Here is a 19,658-nt window from a genome sequence, read left to right on the forward strand (position 1 = left end):
TAGGTAAATGGAATTTTAAGACCATCTATGGGAAGTGGTATTATACATAATGTTACATCCCCCAGTGTATAGCTATAGAGCTATACATTGTCTAGACTAAAAAAAGAAGGGGTTTACAATTGAGTACTGTTGTATCCCAAATGTCTTTTATAAGGAGTGAGGAGCTTTTTCAGTTTATAACATTTTCATTAAAAATTCTCTCATTTAGGAAATGAAATAAATTTTAGCAAATTGTGCTTTGCAAAGATCATGTCAGAATTCCTAAAATTACAAAGATTGACACTGTTCTCATCATGTTGCTTGTATACTGTAGTTGAGCTTGCATTAAAGTCCTTTTGTTATCTCAGGTTTGCCTCAGCTTCAAGGAAGTAAACATACAGAGAAGCTGGATTTTTTTGCTTTATTTAATGAAGGCTGTGATTTCAAGACTCTGCCAGAAGAGACAAAAAGGAAAATTCTCTGTAAACAAGCTTTACTCCAAAATGGCTCTTCGGTTGACTAAAGTATTTCATTATACAAAGAGTTCATTATATGAAAACGAAAATACTGTATTTTAATTTTGATTTTCCCCTTTCATTTTATATTTCATACTAAAAATTGCAGATAAAAAGTTGTGCTGAAATAATTTTGAGATGAAAAATTAAACCTTCTTGCTCAAGAGACAAGCCACTGGTCTCTCAGCTTCCACAGTCTGATATGCTGCAGTAGACAATGTGTTAGGCATAGGTTGAACTGATTGCAAACTACTTTTATATAAATTTAGAACACTTCTTAGTTTTCTCTCTGAACTGCCTGTCTGGATCCTCCTATTTGGGGTTGTTTCTGGACTCCACTTAAAATACTAATTGTTTATATTAAACAGACAAGAGAATGTGTGATGTATTTTAACTGTCAAAAGTGTTGTGAACAGCAGCAGCTGGAAGAGGAATGTTTAATTCATTCTGTTACCCCCAAGCCTTTTAGAATCCTGTATCAGCAGCTACATCTTAGTCTTGCAGGCAAAGAAAACAGGGTATGAAGGGGTGGTAGCACTGCAAAGCTTATTTTACAGGGGAAAAAAAACCAAGGGGCATTCATGTAATTATTGCATCACACTAGAGTATCACTAAATCTGCAACAGTATTGATACATCTGTGAAAGCTGTGCACGTTTTTGTGTGGAACAGTTCACATACTATGGCTTGTTTCTTGTGCTGGTTTACTCACACTGAGCTGATGCCAGACACAAGATGCAGGTAGTGATTGGAGATACCACTTGAACTATTCATTGTGTGATATTCCTAAAAAAGGACTCTTAAATCTTCTGGACATGGCTCAGCACCCTGTGTGAAGCTGTGAGGAAGAATAAGTTTCTGCCCCTGCGCAATTTATTCTGACAGGGCACGTCAGAAGTGCTCGGGACAGTTCCCCCACCATAACTGTTGCAGCATAAGCTTTTGCTGGGACCAGCGGATTCTGAAACAAGTGTAAGAGCTGTTACTTAAGAGAGCTTAATAAAGGCCTTGCTAAGTATCAAGATCAAGTTATTTTCAACCTTTCAAATTTTCAAAAGCAGAAAAGCATCCTACCACATTTATGCTATTTTGTGTATGTCCTTGAGAAAACCTTCTAAGTAAAACAGCAAATTAGCTGCACATGGAAATATGATCCTTCTAGTGTCTGAAAACATTAGGTAAAGACATGCAGGAGCTTGTGCAAACTGCTCTAGTGCAGGTTTTCTTGGTTTTTCAGGCCTGACCTCTGCCATGTGGTTCGGGGGTCTCTTTTTTTTTTTTTTTTTTTTTAATGTCACATTTACAGGATGAATTTGGCACTCCGGAAAGGAGCACTGCCTTTGTTCATCCCATCAGTCTTTCGCTTGTCCAATTGCCACGGCTGTATTAGTAGGAAAAATAGACCTAACGAGGTGTAAAATAATGCTCTACATTCAAAACTTGAGCGCTGTAGCTCATTTCACTTTAATATTTACTCCAAAAGTAAACTGCTGAAACCTTGCATAAATAGTGCCAAATGAGTTTGCAAGGTATTCTAAATGTACTGAAATTAAGTTGATTAACACCTCATACACACAGTTGTTAATTTGGTTCCCTACTACCAAAACTTCTGCCAGGATAACTCTGCTATGAAGCAAGAGAGGAGATACATGTAGGGTAAGCTTGACTGGAAGAATTCTTAACAAAACAGCAGTTAGGCAACAGAAGCATCATCCATACCAAGCCATAAGCAGAAATACCTAAGTTGAAAAAGTGGATTGAGGTAGAGATTTTAATTTGATTTAAGGCTTTTTATACCCTATGTGTACCATTTCTCATTGTCAGCCCTTCCACTTTGTTTCTTCTATTAATTAGATTTTTCTTACACTACTTCTTTCTTTCCTTTTTCATTCAGAAAGGCAGCAAACTTCCATTCAGAAACGCAGTTTGAGCTTCCTCTCAGGCAGAGTGTGCTTGGGAATGAGAAGTCAAGGAGCTGTAGCCTTGATTTGCTCTTGGAAGGAGCTGTGCAGAGACTTTGTTCAGGTTTGAGAGATGAGTTTGTGGTTCCTTCTTAAAGGAAAGTTCTACAAACACTCTCACCAGAGAAGGCAAAATACAAAATCTTAACAAGAGCTCAGTACGATATCTTCCATTTAAAAATGCTGATTTAAAAAAAAAAAAGGAACATGAAATGCTTACTTGCTGGCAGCAAACTTTTTCATAGGCATGTCTTTCAGCAAAGACACTCTCAATGAAGTAACCTGCTACTCAGGAGGTCCCATGGAGGTGCATGGGAATCTTCTGTTCTAAACTTCAAATATTCTGTATCCAAAGTGGAGAAGCTTTACAGGACAGACTTAGGTGTCATAGGGTGGCTGAAACAATCTTTCAGCTTCTTCCCTTCTCTTTCCCCTGCCCTCAGTTGTCTTAGTCCTGCTGCTTTCTCACTGTTCACTAGCTCAGGTGCTTATCCATTTGTGGTAAGAAAGTTTAATTCAACTTACAGAAGAAAATGATTCAACTTTTTTTCTGGGCTAACAAGCTCTATCAGTTAAGTAAGAGGTTAAACAAACATTGGAGGCAACATGAGGTGGAGAGTGAGAAAACAGGGCAAGAAGTGCAAGGATAACTTACTGTAATATCCCTGACTGATAAAAATTGTACTGTTAGAATAAACTAAACCTCTGAACTCAGCTTTGACACTACATCTGTGCACTAGTATCACAGAAACATGATTATAAACTGACCACACAAACAACAGATTTGACTAGAAGGTTGCTTGAGGTCAGTGCCTTTATAATTCAAACAAACCTATAATCCTTTAGTTCCAAAGATCTCCTCTGTCTCAGCATTACAAAAGGCAAAGAATGTGAATTTAGAACTTAAATAACCTGTATCTTTTCAAAGTGAGCAGGTAGCAGTGGATGCACTTTTCTGGGAAGGGACTGAAATACAGTGTACTTTTCATTCCCCAAGCATGGTGTGAGCTCTTAAAAAGCAGATAAGACAAATTCAAAAGCTACAGTATGTCAGTTCCCAACCCTATCTTAGGTAAAACAAAGTCTGACCACCTTTGACACCAAGCTACTCCAGTACTGATTGAATCCTATTCAACAAACTCAGACTTTTTTGAAAATACTTCATAACTCCTCACAAGTACACTCTCTGTTTACATAACTATGGAGTGGTCAAAGGGGATTTAGCAGCATTGCAACAATGGAAGTTGCAGGGACAGGGAAGGACTGGAATGCCAGGGGTTGCAGCTCTTCCCTCTGCACCTTTCATGTCTTCATGAGAGTGCAACCAAAAAAACATGTAGTCTGGCTGCAGGGCACTCTTAGCCTCAGGAAAAAATATCTGCTTTCAGTTGCCTAAAAGGGAGTATTCTAAGCCCAAACTTTCACTGAAATGTAAAGGGTTTCTAGTACCCTGATAGGTTTGCAGTCACACCAAATTTTTTTTATGTGCACTGTAACCTCTTCCCAGCTCCCCAGGAAACTGAGGCATACCCATGGTTTTAAATGCTCGTGCTGAAATTGTATCACTTCAGGTGTTCTCAATAGGATTCCTTCCTGTAAAGAAACTAAAGAAGTAAAATACTGTCCAAACTGCTGCAGGAAGAGAGTGGACCCAATAGCACTGTCAGTGGCTGACAAATGACTTGGTTCCTGTGCCACTAGCAGCAACCCACAGAGCAGCTCACTGAAAACCCAAACAAGCCTTGCAGCCTCTGGCTTTCGAGCAAGAACTAGAGGACCTGAGGACCTCTGACCCATGTTCTGAAACAGACCTTATAAATGTACTTCCCACCCCTGCAGGCAGCTTAATGACCTGTACAGGCCGTTTCTGACATCAGCTTCAGAGCCTCACCTTCACCCTCCTTGAAGCTTTTTGGCATGAAACAAGATGGTGCAGCATTTGCACAAGGCACCATCCCATTGGTGTATTTTTGAGGGAGGAGGTGGAGTGAGGAGAAGCAAGAAACCTCAGTAGCAAAATTTCCAGTGTTCAACTTTTATTTTTCAGTGTTCAACACTACTATCACCAGGTGTAATATTCGTTTCACACTGCTATTCTTAACACATTTTTTAATCTACACCCTAAGAAATGTTAAAATACTTGCAAAATTGAATTGCTTTCTGAAAGGCCTGAAACAAAGTGATCACCCTTTGGAGAGCTGTTTGTGCAATGACTGATCATCTCTATTGTTGGCATTCCCAGGGGTCACAGTGGGGTTCAATTGCATTCTACCAGGGCAGAACACAAAATAAAAGCTGTCACAGCTGGATGATTGTGTAATCTAGGAAACCAACCTGTGGGTGCCAGATATTAAACATACAAATAAATGGGGCCTGAGTTTTAAGTTGATGCCAGGTTTGGGAATTTGGTTTTAGTTTCTTTCTACTATAATAATAGTGCCTTAAACCTGAGCCTTTAGGTGTCTCAAAAACTTTCTGAAAAATCTTAAATTTTGCAAAAAAATTTTTTTAAATTTTTAATTAATTTTTGTAAAAACTGGAAAAGTTAGAGAATTTGGATAAAAATCAAACAGCTCAACTGTTTTCCACTCTTCATTTTACGAGCATATAGTGCAAGTCTTTGCTTGAAATGTTTCCTTTCCAATATCAGTGTATGTTAAAAAATCTGAGTGGCACATATCCTGCCCCAGTTCAATACATAGGAAAAGAGCCAAAGTATTTTCCTTCAGATTACCAACTTAAAACAAACTTGCCTGGATACACAAGTCCCCAGCCTTGTTTGCATGTACTTGTTTAGTGCCCAAATAAAAAAATCTCACAGTTCTAGCTCTGGCTACCCCACCCTCTGGGACTAACCTTAGCATCCTCTGTTTAAACATTTAACCTCTTTCTACAGTAAGAACATATAGCAAAGACCTTGCATCCATCTGAATATGAAAACTGGGTGAGCAGAACAAGCAATAATTTAATATGTAGCTTTGTACTAGCGTATCTTTCTCGTTTCTCCGTGTTTAATGATTTACTTCCCTGTGCCCATTCCATGCAACTATTTTTGGTTTTTTTTTTCCTTCACTGATCTTTATGAGATCATTTAAATATTTGCATAAGCTTCAGTTAGTATCAGTTTGTTTCCTGAGAGGGTTACATTCTTCACTCTTGCTTTGAATGTTTTAAATACCCGCTATCACTGCTGTAACTCTAGTTCTCCATCATTCATTAGTTCTAAAACAGACCTGCACAAATAGACCATATAATTGAACTAATGAGATATGGGTGGTAAGTTTATGTAAGTACAGCCTGAATGAAAGGTAGAATGTCTGCATAGCTTAGATAATCTTATTCTTTACATTGCAGTGAAGATGACACTGCATGCCCTACATCTATTAATCTCCATGAATTCAATGAATGTTCTGCCTTATTCTTTCAGCTTCTTTAAGAGACTACCTTTATGTTACTAAATTTGAAGTAACACAGTCCCATCCAAATGTTAAAGCAGAACTGTAGGCTGTAACACATTTGATTACTTAGGCATTTTAGTATCACTGTCCATCTCCATCTGTGTGAGGTTTAACCCCAGCACTGGACAAGACAGTTTATGAAAACTAAAAAACATGCAGGAACTATTGGCAGAGGAGTGAAAGAAATATACTGTTAGTGCTTGTACAAATTATGAGAAACCCATTAAAGCTCAATCATTTTGTGGATAAGTAGAAACATTCCCAGAGGCAAAGTGGCAGGATAAATCTTATGAGTTTGAGCTTCTGAAGTTTCCCAATAGCCATTTTTGCTGTGGGAAGGAAGGTGGAGGGTGCAGGGATGGACAGAGTCTCTGTATGATCCATCTCTGTCCTGATCATCTTAAGGCTGTGGGCATTTGGATGAAGGTCCATGTCCTCACTGCCACCAAGTGCAGTCAAGCTGCCTGGCCACTCTGGGTGCCATACCAAAAGGTAAGTGATGGCACAGGTCCCAAACTTGGACTGGTGTATAGTGTTCACAGGAGGTGGGAAGGTGGTCAAGTAAAGGAGGTCAGGTACCCTTTCCCTCCTCCCAGAAATCGGAGCCCAGGCAGGGGCATGTCCCACTGAGCAGTCTAACTGGTGTGTTACACATCCCGGCCAGGAGCACGTTCTTTGGGAAGAGACCTTCCTGACGTGAGAAAGCAGGGGGAACATGAAAAATCACATAAATGTATCATTAAATGAATTACTTCTTCAAAAACTAGAGCAAGGGAGTTAAGATTACAGTTCTACTATGTATATTTCTTTGCTTTTTAGGAGTGAGGCTTACTTTTGTATGGTCTATAGTGTGATGCCTAGAACCAAAGGAGTGAAAGCAGCTGCTGGCTGCAGGATTCAGGATTGTACTGAGCTTCAGCAACGAAATGCTGCCTTGTGTAATCATACTGGCACAACAATACAGATACAGGTACACCTGAGATATTTGCCATTGTGGGGCCAGGGAAGAGTCACACATGCAGATATTAAAGAAAATAGAATTATTGAAAAAGGGTGCTCCTGTAATTCTCTTCTCCACCAGTTAACAGTGTAAATGATGACCAATGTAAATTCAGTTTGCCACAGTCTTAATACCATCATGACCTAAAGGGCAGTTCTGACAGTAGTCTTTCATTCAGGTTTTTCTTGCTATACTTGAAAGCAGGGAGTGTTTTCATTCCAGTGAAACACTGTATCTTCCTTTCTTGCATTTTAAAGTTGTTTCAAGAACCCTAATGCTTTATGCAGCAGATTTTTTTATTCACAAGAACATTTTTTGCCACTCTTCAATGTAAATATGTCTTAATTGGTTTCCAGACATTCTATCAGTGCTAAGCATTGTCATTTCAAATCCCACTCCTCTTTGATTCAGTATTCCTGGAACTCCATTTAAATCCCTTCTAGTGTGCGTGACAGGGGAAAAAAAATCACTGAAGGGGAGATAATAGTTGGGAAGTGAGTATATGAGTACTTTCAAAATCCATAAATCTTAAGGTAAACACTTTTAAAATTATAATATAAACACGGAAATTCTGTTCTCATGACCACCTCCTTGAAAAGTAAGAGACAAAACCAGAATGCTTATGGTTTTAAATGTTAAATTTTCAAAAATACCCTTCAGTTTTCATATCTGCATTTATTGTGTCAGCCTTCCTTAGCTTGGTTAGAGCAGTTAACAGAATAAAAGACTTTGACTTTCTAAAAGTTTCTCAATAGTGACTTAAAATCATCAAAATATCTTCCTACTAAGCTTTTCAAAAATTTCACATGCTTTCTGAAATATGCCAAAGACCAGTTTAATATTTGGGCCCTGAGTGAAGCTAGATTGAATATGATAGATTTTTTATCCACTCTTATTATCCTTAGGCCATATCTCTTTGAGTTACATATTTCTTTTCTTGCCTGTAAACAGATGAACACTGGTGAATGATCAATTTGCAAAACATACTTTACCAGGTTTTTCACATCTGACAATTCTTACTAAGAATTTAAGAAAAAGTTATAAAAATGCAGTAATTCTCTGGGGTCACCATTTCTGGAGACACATAAGAAGATCTGGGTTTGTTTAGGAAAGGTGAGATTTAAAAAGGGAAATGAAAATGCATACAAAGAGAAACAGAACTAAAATAATCACTAAGCTAAACTTATCTTTCTCATGAATATACTCCACAAAAGCTCTGTCTGTAAGAGGTTTACTGACACCCAGCCGAAGAACTTGGGAGCAGTTGTGTAGTTCTCTCAAATTTATGATTTTTATCCTACTAAGCCTCCACAGCAACAGACATGGAAAATTACTTGAGGATCCCATCCACTCATCCTCAACTCTTGGTACATTCATTCCAGTGATAATCTATTGTGACTTTCAATGATTATGTAAATCAAAGTTACATGCCTAACTCTAAAATTGATGGACACTCAAAAGGGTGATTCAGTGTGCCCTGAAACAGACTTCTCCAGCAGAAGGGATGAACTCATTTGAGGATGTTAATCTCTTCCAACTGACTTGAGATGAAGCTCGGAGGGCTATGTTAAGGTAGATAGTCACAGTTAGCTGAGATGATCCCACTCCACCGACATGGTACTAGCTAGCGTAAAATATCCCTCCAAATGAAACGCTAACACTTCTCCATACACAGGGATTGTGTGAAAGCCAGACATAGACATAACCTGAAAGGGATATTATGCAGAAAATGAAAGCACCTCCATTGCTACAGCTAGTAAAGAAAAGATTAGTGCTAAATTAGGTGCTTCAGTCTTATTCACAACAATCAAACACTGTGAATATTGATTCTGTGATCTCAAGAGGCACAGTGTTTGGATTGGAGTATACAGTCTAAGATTGTTCAGACATCTGGACCGTGGCTGATGAAAAGGTTGGGACCACTTTGTAAAGAAAAATAAGCGGGCAAGACAACTATGTACAAAACAATAAATGGTAATTCACCCCTAGTGGAAAGCAAGGTTGGTAACACTCCTGATCCAATCACATAGGGCTACGATTCTTTCCTTTCAGAAACGCTTTCAGGCCTTGTAACCAAATTCACTGTTGTGTGGCATTAGACCTGATTGTGATGCCCTTACTCATATAAAACTCAGTGCAAATTGTGTCTAACTTAAACTGGCAGCATTAGGCCTCATTGATGTTTTCACTAAGGACTTAATTCTAAACAGATGGTTGCTCACATGTACAGTGGCAGTTGCGTTGGTATGACACAAACTTGTCTACCATTACATCTTAAAGACTGTGGTTGCCACTAAATTAAGTCAGCAAGAGACAAGTTAATCTTCTTTGCTTCATACTCAGATCAACACTAAGGATTGTGATGGTGATCACTGAACATTCCAGTTTGATTAAAAGCAGGTTGCATTTTTCCCTTTACTATTAGTACTACAAAAACTGAAATCAGTTTTAATAAGAGACTAAAATGTGAAATAGCAAAAGCTGACAGATCTTTCATATGGTTTCTTAATGGTCATAAATTTACAGCACTACATCAGTGAAAGAAAAACATTAAATATTTTAATCTTTATTGAATCCTCTGTCATTAATAATTATCACATAGCTAGTTTGTACAGTCTAATTTTTTTTCAAATAACAAATTTATTCCAGTTTCAAGTAATACTGTATGATATCATTCTCATCATCTCGTGCAAACGAGATGTTAAGTTTCTTTCTCCTTTAACAAATCCAGAGGGAAGAAATAAAAATACCTTGCATCTCATTCAAATTCATAACCTCATAAACCATGCTAGCCAAAACAGAAGATGCGCTATTTTGGAAAACATGCACATAGCCACAAAAGATATTGTGCTTAATGCAACATTGCCTAAATCCAAAACAGGAAAATGCACTTTTGTGGTAGTGAGAAAATAGTAAGAACAGTGAGAACAAGAGTGAACACATTGACCATAAGGATCCTGTCCTGTTAAATTCATCAAGGTGCACAGGCAGAAAACACCCTCATGGTCCTCTGCCTGATGTGTGGCTGCAGCTTATCCCATAGATAAGCTGAAGTCCCAAAAGCCATCTGACACATAGTGTGTGGGGGTTCCAGCAGGGTACTCACTGAATGCCATTGTCTCACCCCCTCCTCGTTTCCAGAGGCTGATGAGGCTGGCAGTGTGGTGCTTGTCCCAATGGTTTCACACAGCTCTAGATTTCCTTTGAGCTCAGTTCTGGTCACAGCAGTGCCAAACACCTCCAGATTGTCACAACTGAAATGATGCCAAGCTTTGCAAGTGATTCAGGAACAAATGATAATCAGTTATCACTCATCAGCACATAGTTCCCTGGGATGTACCAGTGAGATGTCCCAGCCATCTAATACTCCAAGTCAGGAGTATTATCCACATCAGGGCATGGCCCTGAAACATTCACCAGATGGTTCAGTTTGCATATTTGCATGATAAATCCTGATCATCACCATAGGAATTTTGCAGATGGTTCAGTTTGCTTCTGACTAAATGCTCATTTTGCTGCTGAACAAATATGACTGGCCATGCTCCTCAGCCATTGCATCCCCAACAACCCGCATGAATAGTTGTTAATGCCAAGAACAAAGTAGCACTGACAAGTAACAACAAGATAATCTGAGCTGCTGTTCCTGTTTTTGCAGTAACTGTCTCCCACCATGTCTCTGTGCCAGCTCATGCACATTTTCAAGAATCCAAGCTGGTGGTGGCCAGAGAGAAGGAAATCATTCCTCTTAGTTGAAAGAGAACCTGAAGAGGTCATTTACCTCATCCAAAAAGCTCTGGAGCATCCCTGTTCTTCAGTATCACAGTTTATTTTGCCACGTTTTACAGATTCTGCAAGAGATCTTTTACTACTTTTAAATCAAATGCTCTGATTGTAGGATGACTGTTGAACTTGCCAGCATGATTTTGTTAAGAACACCAAATATCACTTCTCCCCGTTTCTGAAACTACTTAGCCTTCCTAAGAAGAAATTAAGAACTGCTCTAACACAACCTGGGTGGAGAAGCTGACAGCAATAAAATTTAGGAACTTATTTATTAATTTGTATTTAAATATTTGATGAGTTAGATCAATGCATGTTTTTATTAAGTACCTTGCTGCTTTGTCAGCCTAAGGTTTTAGGCAAGTTATATTTCTTTTGTGTTGCCCTGGTAGTAAAGGTCAGTGAAAATTACTCACTTTCAAAATGCCTTTTTGTATCCATTTCTCTCTTACTTGGGCAGAGGATTCTTTATACTCTTAATAGTTGTACTGATGATTTTCATACAAGGGGACTGATGACAGGCTAAGGGAAATCAGGGCTGATACACAGAGTTTGGAAAGCCCATTGCAGAACATCTGGAAATGTAGCTGAGAGGAATTTGTGAGGGGAAAACATCTGATCACCTCCAGCCTTATAATTTTGTTCTTCTGTTCTCTAGCACCTGTGCTGAATCACGTAGCCTTGCAAGTTTGTACATTGTAGTGGCCACATTAAAGGAAAGATGCCAGTAAACACAAGAAAGGAAAGGATGGGAACCTTCATGGGGATATAAAGGTGGCAGCATTGTGCAGTGCTGAAGACATGGGAATACACTCATTCTGGTGGAAAATGCAATGTGCTGAGAGAAGAAATGACCTTCAGAGTCCCTGGCTGACACTATGAGTCCAGACAAGGTAGGCAAAAGAAATTCCAGGAACTGTTGGGGGCTCCTTGACTTGCTTTGTATTTGACTGCTGGGGCAGTAGGAATCCAACAAAAGCTCATGTGTATCTGTCCCTCAGGACAGCCTCTAGGTGCATGGGCAGCTATTATATCTTAATTTCTGATACTAATTGGAATGTTTCCAAATTATTGACACAAACAGTGGCATAAATCACATACATTATCTTTACATTTCATTTGATATGTAAAAGCAGGGAGGCAGAAGAACAGGTCTTGGAGATACGTCTCTTTTTTGAGAGAAGTGTGAAGCTGGCACAGCAGATGATGGACACAGCTGAAGGCACTGTGTGTCCTTGGGCACTCTTTTTCTTCAGTGCACAGATATGTTTCTACAGCATGGTGCTTCCCTGACTCTCCCTCTTGCACCCTGTGCTCTCTGACTTTCTACATTCTATGGTCTGAGTGACAGATACACAAAAAAGAGTCCACTGGAGTCCTTGCATATTGTCCATGAATTTGGCCTTTCCTTTTATCACAGAACAAAATGGAATTTTTTTGCCCGTGATTTCACTGTGAACACTCTAACTTGAATATCACATCTCACCTCCACATTGGGTGCAGGATGCAGCAAGTAGTAAGGGACATGTCCCAGGAAAACTCCAGCCCTCCCAGTCGGCAGTAGGAAATTCACCATTACCATTCACTGGTGACTAGGGGGCATGCTGAGGTAGTTTTCTTAGATTATTTTGCTATTACTAAAGTGGGATTTAAAGTGTGCAGCAACAGCTTTTGAGACCTACAGTTCATCCTGTTAGGGAACAGCACCCTGAAGACCTATTTACTCTAAATTTTAAAAAAGCAAAAATCTATTTATCATTTATCAAATTATTTCCATTAATTGTTCCAATATAATTCTTATATTCTTAAATTCTGAAATCTTCTAACCAAGCACATAGCACAATAAGCATTTTAAACACTAAAATACTGATAATAAGAACAAAATTGTTTCACCTGTGGGGTTTTTTGTGGTTTACATTGTTCTCCAACAAATTGTGAGGAAAAAGAAATATTTCTCCTACAACCGTTTTTGCTTTCAATTACTTTGTTAGAAAAAAATCTATTTTCGGTACCAGTAGAATTCATCATAGTATGACAGGAAAGCAAAATTGTTTCATTTATAAGATCTTGTAACAGCGTGAAGCTAACCCCATGGTCTCTGAGACAGAAATCCTGCCAGCTGTAGACTTATAAAGAGTTAGCAGAGAAAAAGAAGTTTCTCAGATGGAGCTGTTAGTCATGATATGAAGAATGTGTGTCCCCTACAGATGTTATAGTTATTTGCATGATAAATCCTGATCATCACCATAGGAATTTTGCAGCCTTCTTTTAAGTTAATGCTCAAGTTCCAATTAATCTTCTTTTGACAATGTTTGTCTAATATTTCAGTGTTTAACAACATTTTCAGGGTTACATTTGCAGTGACCTTATTTGGTACTTTAAATGCTGTATTTCTGACTTTGTACTTGCTTCAGAAAGACTTCTTTTAATTCTTCAATGCTTCACAAATATTTCTAGGAAAGGCAAGTATAATAGCATTGATAAATGTTTATTAAGGGCATATCTAGACTTGCAAGTTAACTGGAATTAACACTGGGGTTAATTTAGAGCAAGCAATAGTTGTGGAACAACTCCCTAGGAAAAAAAAATGTATTCTATAATAAAATTACCTCATTCTCATGTTCCACACTTGAACTGTTTTGAGTAACATAAGATAAATGGGAACAAAGCATGTTTGTTCCAGTTTGTGGGATCATTACTTTACTTAGGAATGACAGTCTAGGGAATTCAAAATGAAATGAGGGATGTGAAAATACCTTAAGGTGTCTCCAAGAATCTTGAGGTTGCATAAATACAGACTCAGATGCCAGCAGCCCTTTTTATACCAACACTACACTGACACTTTCCAAAGGCCTGTGAAATGCAGAACAGGGTGCTACACAAGGCACTGCACCCCCAGACACAAAAGAGGGTTTTTTTTACAAGGATGCCATCACCCATGCACCTTGAGCGAACAGGGTGCATTCACTCAGCAGGAGGTCTGGGATTATTGTCTGCTTTGGGAAAGTTATAGCCAATTCTTTGGTAGGGAAACAAAACCAGATGGTGCCAGTATCTTCACTTCTCCTCTGCTCTTACATATTGGGAACAAAAGAGAAACTTAAGAGTCCTTGTGCCATCTGACTGTCAGGATCAGCTTCTTGGTGGAAGAATTGAGTGCTCTTCCTGGGAAGAGAAGGCAGCTGTACCTCTCACAATGATAAGGGGGTTTTGAGCCTTGGTGTTGCTTGGTTTTAACAGCTAGCCTTGGTTGTTAAGGGTATCTTTACAACCAAGATACCCTTGAAACCTGTGCCACGAGACACAGCACTGATGAGACCGAGGTGTTAAACCTTAGAAATTCTCTGTTCCAAGTACAGGGTTTGGGGCAAAGATTAAAATGGGACCGGGAGCCCAGGGCAGAAAGGCCTGGTGACATGTGCTGAGCACACCACAGCTGCAATAGTGCCGAACTTTTACCACTAGCCTCGGAAAAGCCATGTCCCTGCCTTTGCTGCCCAGGGAGCGGCAGGCAGAACAGTGTACCTCACAGGAGAACTGCTTCAAAAGAGACTCAGAAATCTACTTGTAGCTTAAGCCACCAAGCAAATTGAAGCTCTGCAGAGCATTTTTCCTTTAGCAGAGAAGCAGACGTGTGACATTCTGCTCCACACCCCAGTTTTGGTAACTGCACTAAAATAAAGGGGGTAATGGCAGAAAATGTGTGAAGCTGTCCCTCGTGCAATCCCTCTGTTTTGTCAAGATCCAAAAATCAATCTTAGCATAGAGTTTATTCAAGAAATATTTAAAGCAAGTAATCCCAACCTCACAGACTAAAATCACAATAGGAGCAAGATAACGTAAGTGTACAAGATGTAGGCATTGGCTATTTAAATGCTTCCTGCTGTAGATTTCACTTCCATATAGTTCCAAAGATAAAATCTAATGTAGAAGGAAAAAGCAACGTAATGCCTCACATTTCAAGCCCACTGGAATAAAGGAACTGGGATAAAAGGAAACTTACTATTCCATAAACAACCTGATTAATATACATTGTAAAATTCACAACATTATAAGCAGTTATAATCACAGCATTAAGCAAACTATATAGAAGATAACATTAGTCTAAAACCAAAATTTCCGCAATAATATCAGGTTTCCTGTTTAGAACAGGCTTTTTCATCGTAACAAAAAATATATTTTGAATTACCTTTTCAAGCAATGGACATTTCAGCTAGCTTCAGGACAATAGCCTATTCTTATTTTATTACTGTTTAACTTTAAGGACACCTAGGAATAGTGAACTGAATAAGTAACAGTCTCCCCTGTTTGCTGTCCTGTGTTTTTTGTCTTGTTAGATATACATTAACCTGTTAGACTGACCTTCACTTCCCTCCCAGTTCCTACAACACATTACAATTCTTTATAAAGACATCTTGGGAGAGACTGCCTTTTGGTAATCCTCCTCAGTTGAGCTCTACAGACTGGTCTGGCATGCATTGTGTACCTGCATCTGTCACGAAAATTTGATGACAAATCATCTGTTTCCTGACAGAGAGGCTGCACTGACTTCAAATTCCCACGAAATGTTTTTGTCCACCAGGAAGAAAACCATTTGCTCTATTGCAGTGATCATTTTCAAACTTCAATCCTCCATTTGATTTAGTCTGCATTATCATTTATTTGTATTACAATTTTTCTGGATCAATTAAAGCCTGTTGTAAGATACATCTTCTCTATCATCTTTTGGGAAAATGTAAAGAGACCGGAACTAATGAAAGGAATGAAAGCAAATGTTTCACAGTAACAATGCTGTTTTCAGAGGGTGAGAAATGAAGATCCTTTTTAAGGCTGACCTACCCCAGTTTGTTTAAAACTAAGCTGAACTTGAACTGATAAACTACTCTTTTGAGATTAACCTGAATAGTGTACATTCAGTAAAACACTGTAAATGTAAACATACCTGAATTGGAGTCAAACTTTGTTTCTGACCTGAAAAAGAAAATAAAAAGATTGTAAGTTACAAGAACTGCTTTATGCCATAAAAGCCATTTGTCAGACTGATCCCTCCAGCAAATACCATCTTTAACCAGACTGTCTAACTCTGTACATTAACATTTAATGCATTCAAAGGCATTTAAACCCAAATAATGACTATTATCTTTAATATTTTACTGTTTTATATGCTGTAGTTACAAAGAAGATATTTTGAAAGGCAGATCACTAAATGAAGAAAATAAAATATAAATTTGAATTAGGATTAAATTATATACTGTGAATCATAGCATACAGTTGTTTGTATGAATTAAATAGTTTCCATTCATTTTCAAAAGTCATTAGGAGGATTTAACTCATTCATGGATGTTTCCAATCTATTTTTGAAGCAGATACCGTTTCATTAATGTCATATGTATTGTATCCAATGATCTGTACTTAATTGTGCAACATCCTAGGAGGTTTTTGTTTGTGTGTGTCTTCAATTTACTCATTCTGCACACAGGAGTAAGTGGTTTGATTTTCTTAAAAGTGGAAAGTGGGGGGTGGGAGAGAGGAAGGGAGCCAGACCCAAATTTTAACTTGTTTTAAAGTCTTTGCAAAAAGACAATGATGTGTGCATTATGCACCATTAGCTTTGGTCGTGCACTGCAGATTTTTCTGTCCCTAACAAGTAGTGTTTTCTTCTAAGGGCTTAGCTCTTAGCAAATGAACCCTATAACCTGTATATTTAATAAAAGGAAGAAAAAATTAGCCCTTGTGGGAACATCATGTTTCAGATATCGGTTAATAATACTTGTAAATGTAGAAGCCTTTGAAGGTCTCACTTCAACTGTGGGAAAACTTAAGTTGGGTAATTACTCAAGATGCTGCTGATGTGCTGTCAAGCAGAATTAACCCTATGACTAGGGCTATCTACACAATCTGCTACAAGACAGCATTGTCTATATTGAGCTCTCAAACCAATTAACAGGCATGTTCCAATCAGATTTATATCGCCCACTAACAATCAGTTGCACACATGGTCATGGCTGTCACAGCAGGACACAAGGTCTGACCAGCAGGAGACCTGTTAAAGCATCTTATGTTGGCAGCAAAATGCATTTCCCCAGAAATTCTAAGGAGGAAGTACAATGTTGGATCCTTCTACATTGCATCAAGGAAGGAATGTATTTTTGGGAAGTTACAGTCCTCCTTTTTTCAGCAGCAAATGACTGAAGCTCAAAAACTAATTGCAGATTTATTTTCAACTTTTATTTTTTAAGCTTCTACATGCTGTTACGTGCACTCTATATTTTTATATAACTCACATTGTAATTGTATACCAAATATCTATGCTACAGCAAATAAATATAAAATCAATTATAATTTGAAAAATTAACAGGTTCACACCATTAAAGTCATCAGAAAGGAAACAACTCTCTTCTCCCATGCTGCCCATTCTGCACCTTCCTTCAGTGTTCACAATATTTTGTCTTAAATATAACTCTCAGGAGATGAAAAGGTGAGAGGGAAAAGACATATCTTCATAATTAATATTTTTAGTACCACCAAAAGCACTGAACAAAGAAAGCACGTTGCTGACATGCCTTCACAAATAGCAGCAGCAGTAACTGCCCAGGGCACCAGCCTGTGCAGTTTGGCAGTATAATTCAATTGGTATTACACCAGCAGGATGAAGTCCCCACCCTGTGAAATGTGGTAACCTGGGGGAAATTCCACTAAGTTGGAATTAAAGATACTTAGTCAGTGTTTCATTTACAATATTCTCCTCAAGCTGCTGTATACCTGCCTACACTATTCTCTCTTGCTCATCACAGTATCAGCGACACCTCACTACCTACATAGTCAGACACAATGTATGAATTGGACCCTCAGCATCTGTTTATCTGCACAATCAACTTCTCATTGCCTAAATTGTAGATACTCCCTATTAGTGGGTCAAAGAGAGCTCTTGCTTCTCAGCCTGAATGCCTTGTTATGGACATATGCACTGCAATTTGTGGCTTCAACAAACTGGCCCAAGGGCCAAGGTGGCAGAGCGTGCATGGGGAGGAGGGTCACAGGGGTCACTGGGCACTGTAATTAGTACCAAAGCTCCAAACAGTCATAAATTACTGGACAACACATCAGAAAACTGATATGGGGGTGATAAATGAATTGAACTTTGTCTGGCAACAGCAGAATAGTTATGAAAGAAAACACAACATGGGAGGTAGTACTAGGAGCCATCAAGAGGAGGAGGGTCACCTGTGTTATGGTCACCATTTCCCTTTGGGAAAACCATGTAAAATTTAGGACACAATATTACAGAAACTGTTAGAGATCTGAATAAGGCACAGAAAAAAGTGCAGCAAAATAATGAAGCATCTTTAGCATTGCAAATAAGCAACAAGTGGCAAATGTGAGAGAAACACACTGCAAGAACACGGTCACCTTGGCTACTTGAAGGAATGACAAAGCTTACAGCCATTTTAATGAAAGCAGCATTTTTCCCTTCTTCCAAGATTTATATCTGCTTCTCAACAGCACGTTAGACAAAATGCCAGAAACTAATTGTGCATGTGTTAAAAATGCTCAACTAAAATATGGCCATTAAATAGGAAAAAAATAAATGCTGAAAGTACATTCCAAAGGGATGTTCTGCTACACACAAAAATATTCACTCTAGCTCCTTTATACTTTTAAAACTACATTAACTAGAGGAAAAAACTCCTCAGTACATTGTTTGTTATCATAGTACATACTCTGATACCCAACCTAAGCATCCTACCAAGCAAGATGCACATTACATAGCCAGGTCCTGACTGTACAAACTGTCTCTTATCATTTATCACAACCAGAGGGTAGCACCCCAACACCATGCCCCACCATCCCACCCCCAAATGAACAGATAATAGCTTTCTGCATATTTTCTCTACTTCTGTCTCTTATAAAGGAGTATTCTGAAAGCCAGGTGATCATTCATAAATACCTTTGGAAAGGAGTCTATATGCATAAAGAGGAACAAGAGGGTATTTGTAAAGTGCTTTTCATTTCCAACTTCGATATGGCTCAACTACACACAACACATGGCAATACAAATGTTAAGTAGGCTCAGCTACCGACACACAATGTGTCAGGAAATGGAGAGCTACTGGAAAGATTTAGCTAAGCAAAGCTGCTGCAATACTTGCAAAGATCCCAGGAATAACTAAGTCAAACACAAACAACAGAATATATGATAGTCATTTGATCTGTACTGCAAAGAGGTGCAGGGTTTCTACCTGTTTTTTTCTAAAAGACATCATATACCAGATCTTCAGACTGCCAAGTACAAAGAAAGAGTGAGAAATGGAGTAATGATAACCATCATGTGTTCCTATAGTGTGAATTTTAAACTACTGCCTTACTAAGTATGACCAAAATGCAGTTGTTCAGTGCCACAAATTAGAGTGTCAACAGACACACTAGAGCTGAAGTTAACACAGATCTGCTACTTGCCAGGGAAGCAGGCCTTTGTCAAAGAGAGAGGGAAGGGGACTTACTGCAGAACCTCTGCTGTTGTAACACAGCCTTTCCTTTTACCTTTCATGATAAAGTATTTAACAGGTTTTTATAGGTTTTGTTGAGGGAACATAGGGAACAGACTTTGGAAGCCTCACAACTCTCTCAGAAAGTACTCTGCAGTTCTGATCCTTGCATTGTAACATGGAAGAAGTCATTTATTCCTCTTGGCTTTCTAGGCCTTTGCATTAGCAGTTTATACCAGGCTGCTCCTTTGCAAGGCTGTGTTTCAACTGTGCTAAACAGAACATTGGTAGGGGCAGACATTCAATATACTACTTCTCTCTGAAAAGGACTTTGATAAAGATCTGTTACAGTCATAAAGATGATGCATCATTGTAGGATCATATTTAAAGGAAAATGGACATGTACTAAATGAACTAGCCTATAGTTAAAAAATATTCTAGTCCAGAGAGTTACCATGTTGTTTGTAATAGTGTTAGTAT

At 38.5% G+C, this 19,658-nt stretch overlaps 1 protein-coding gene across 3 annotated transcripts in view; it reads right to left on the reverse strand.

Annotated features, from left to right (window-relative positions):
- Positions 1–19,658, reverse strand: part of MSRB3 (methionine sulfoxide reductase B3) — an 81,561-nt gene that overhangs the window by 18,811 nt on the left and 43,092 nt on the right. For all 3 annotated transcript variants that reach the window (XM_063155131.1, XM_063155132.1, XM_063155133.1), the window contains one exon: positions 15,635–15,663. In XM_063155131.1, the coding sequence (XP_063011201.1) occupies positions 15,635–15,663 (29 nt within the window). The remainder of the gene's footprint in view (positions 1–15,634; positions 15,664–19,658) is intronic.

Source organism: Melospiza melodia, chromosome 4 (assembly GCF_035770615.1).
Source record: "Melospiza melodia melodia isolate bMelMel2 chromosome 4, bMelMel2.pri, whole genome shotgun sequence".
Taxonomy (NCBI): Eukaryota; Metazoa; Chordata; class Aves; order Passeriformes; family Passerellidae; genus Melospiza; species Melospiza melodia.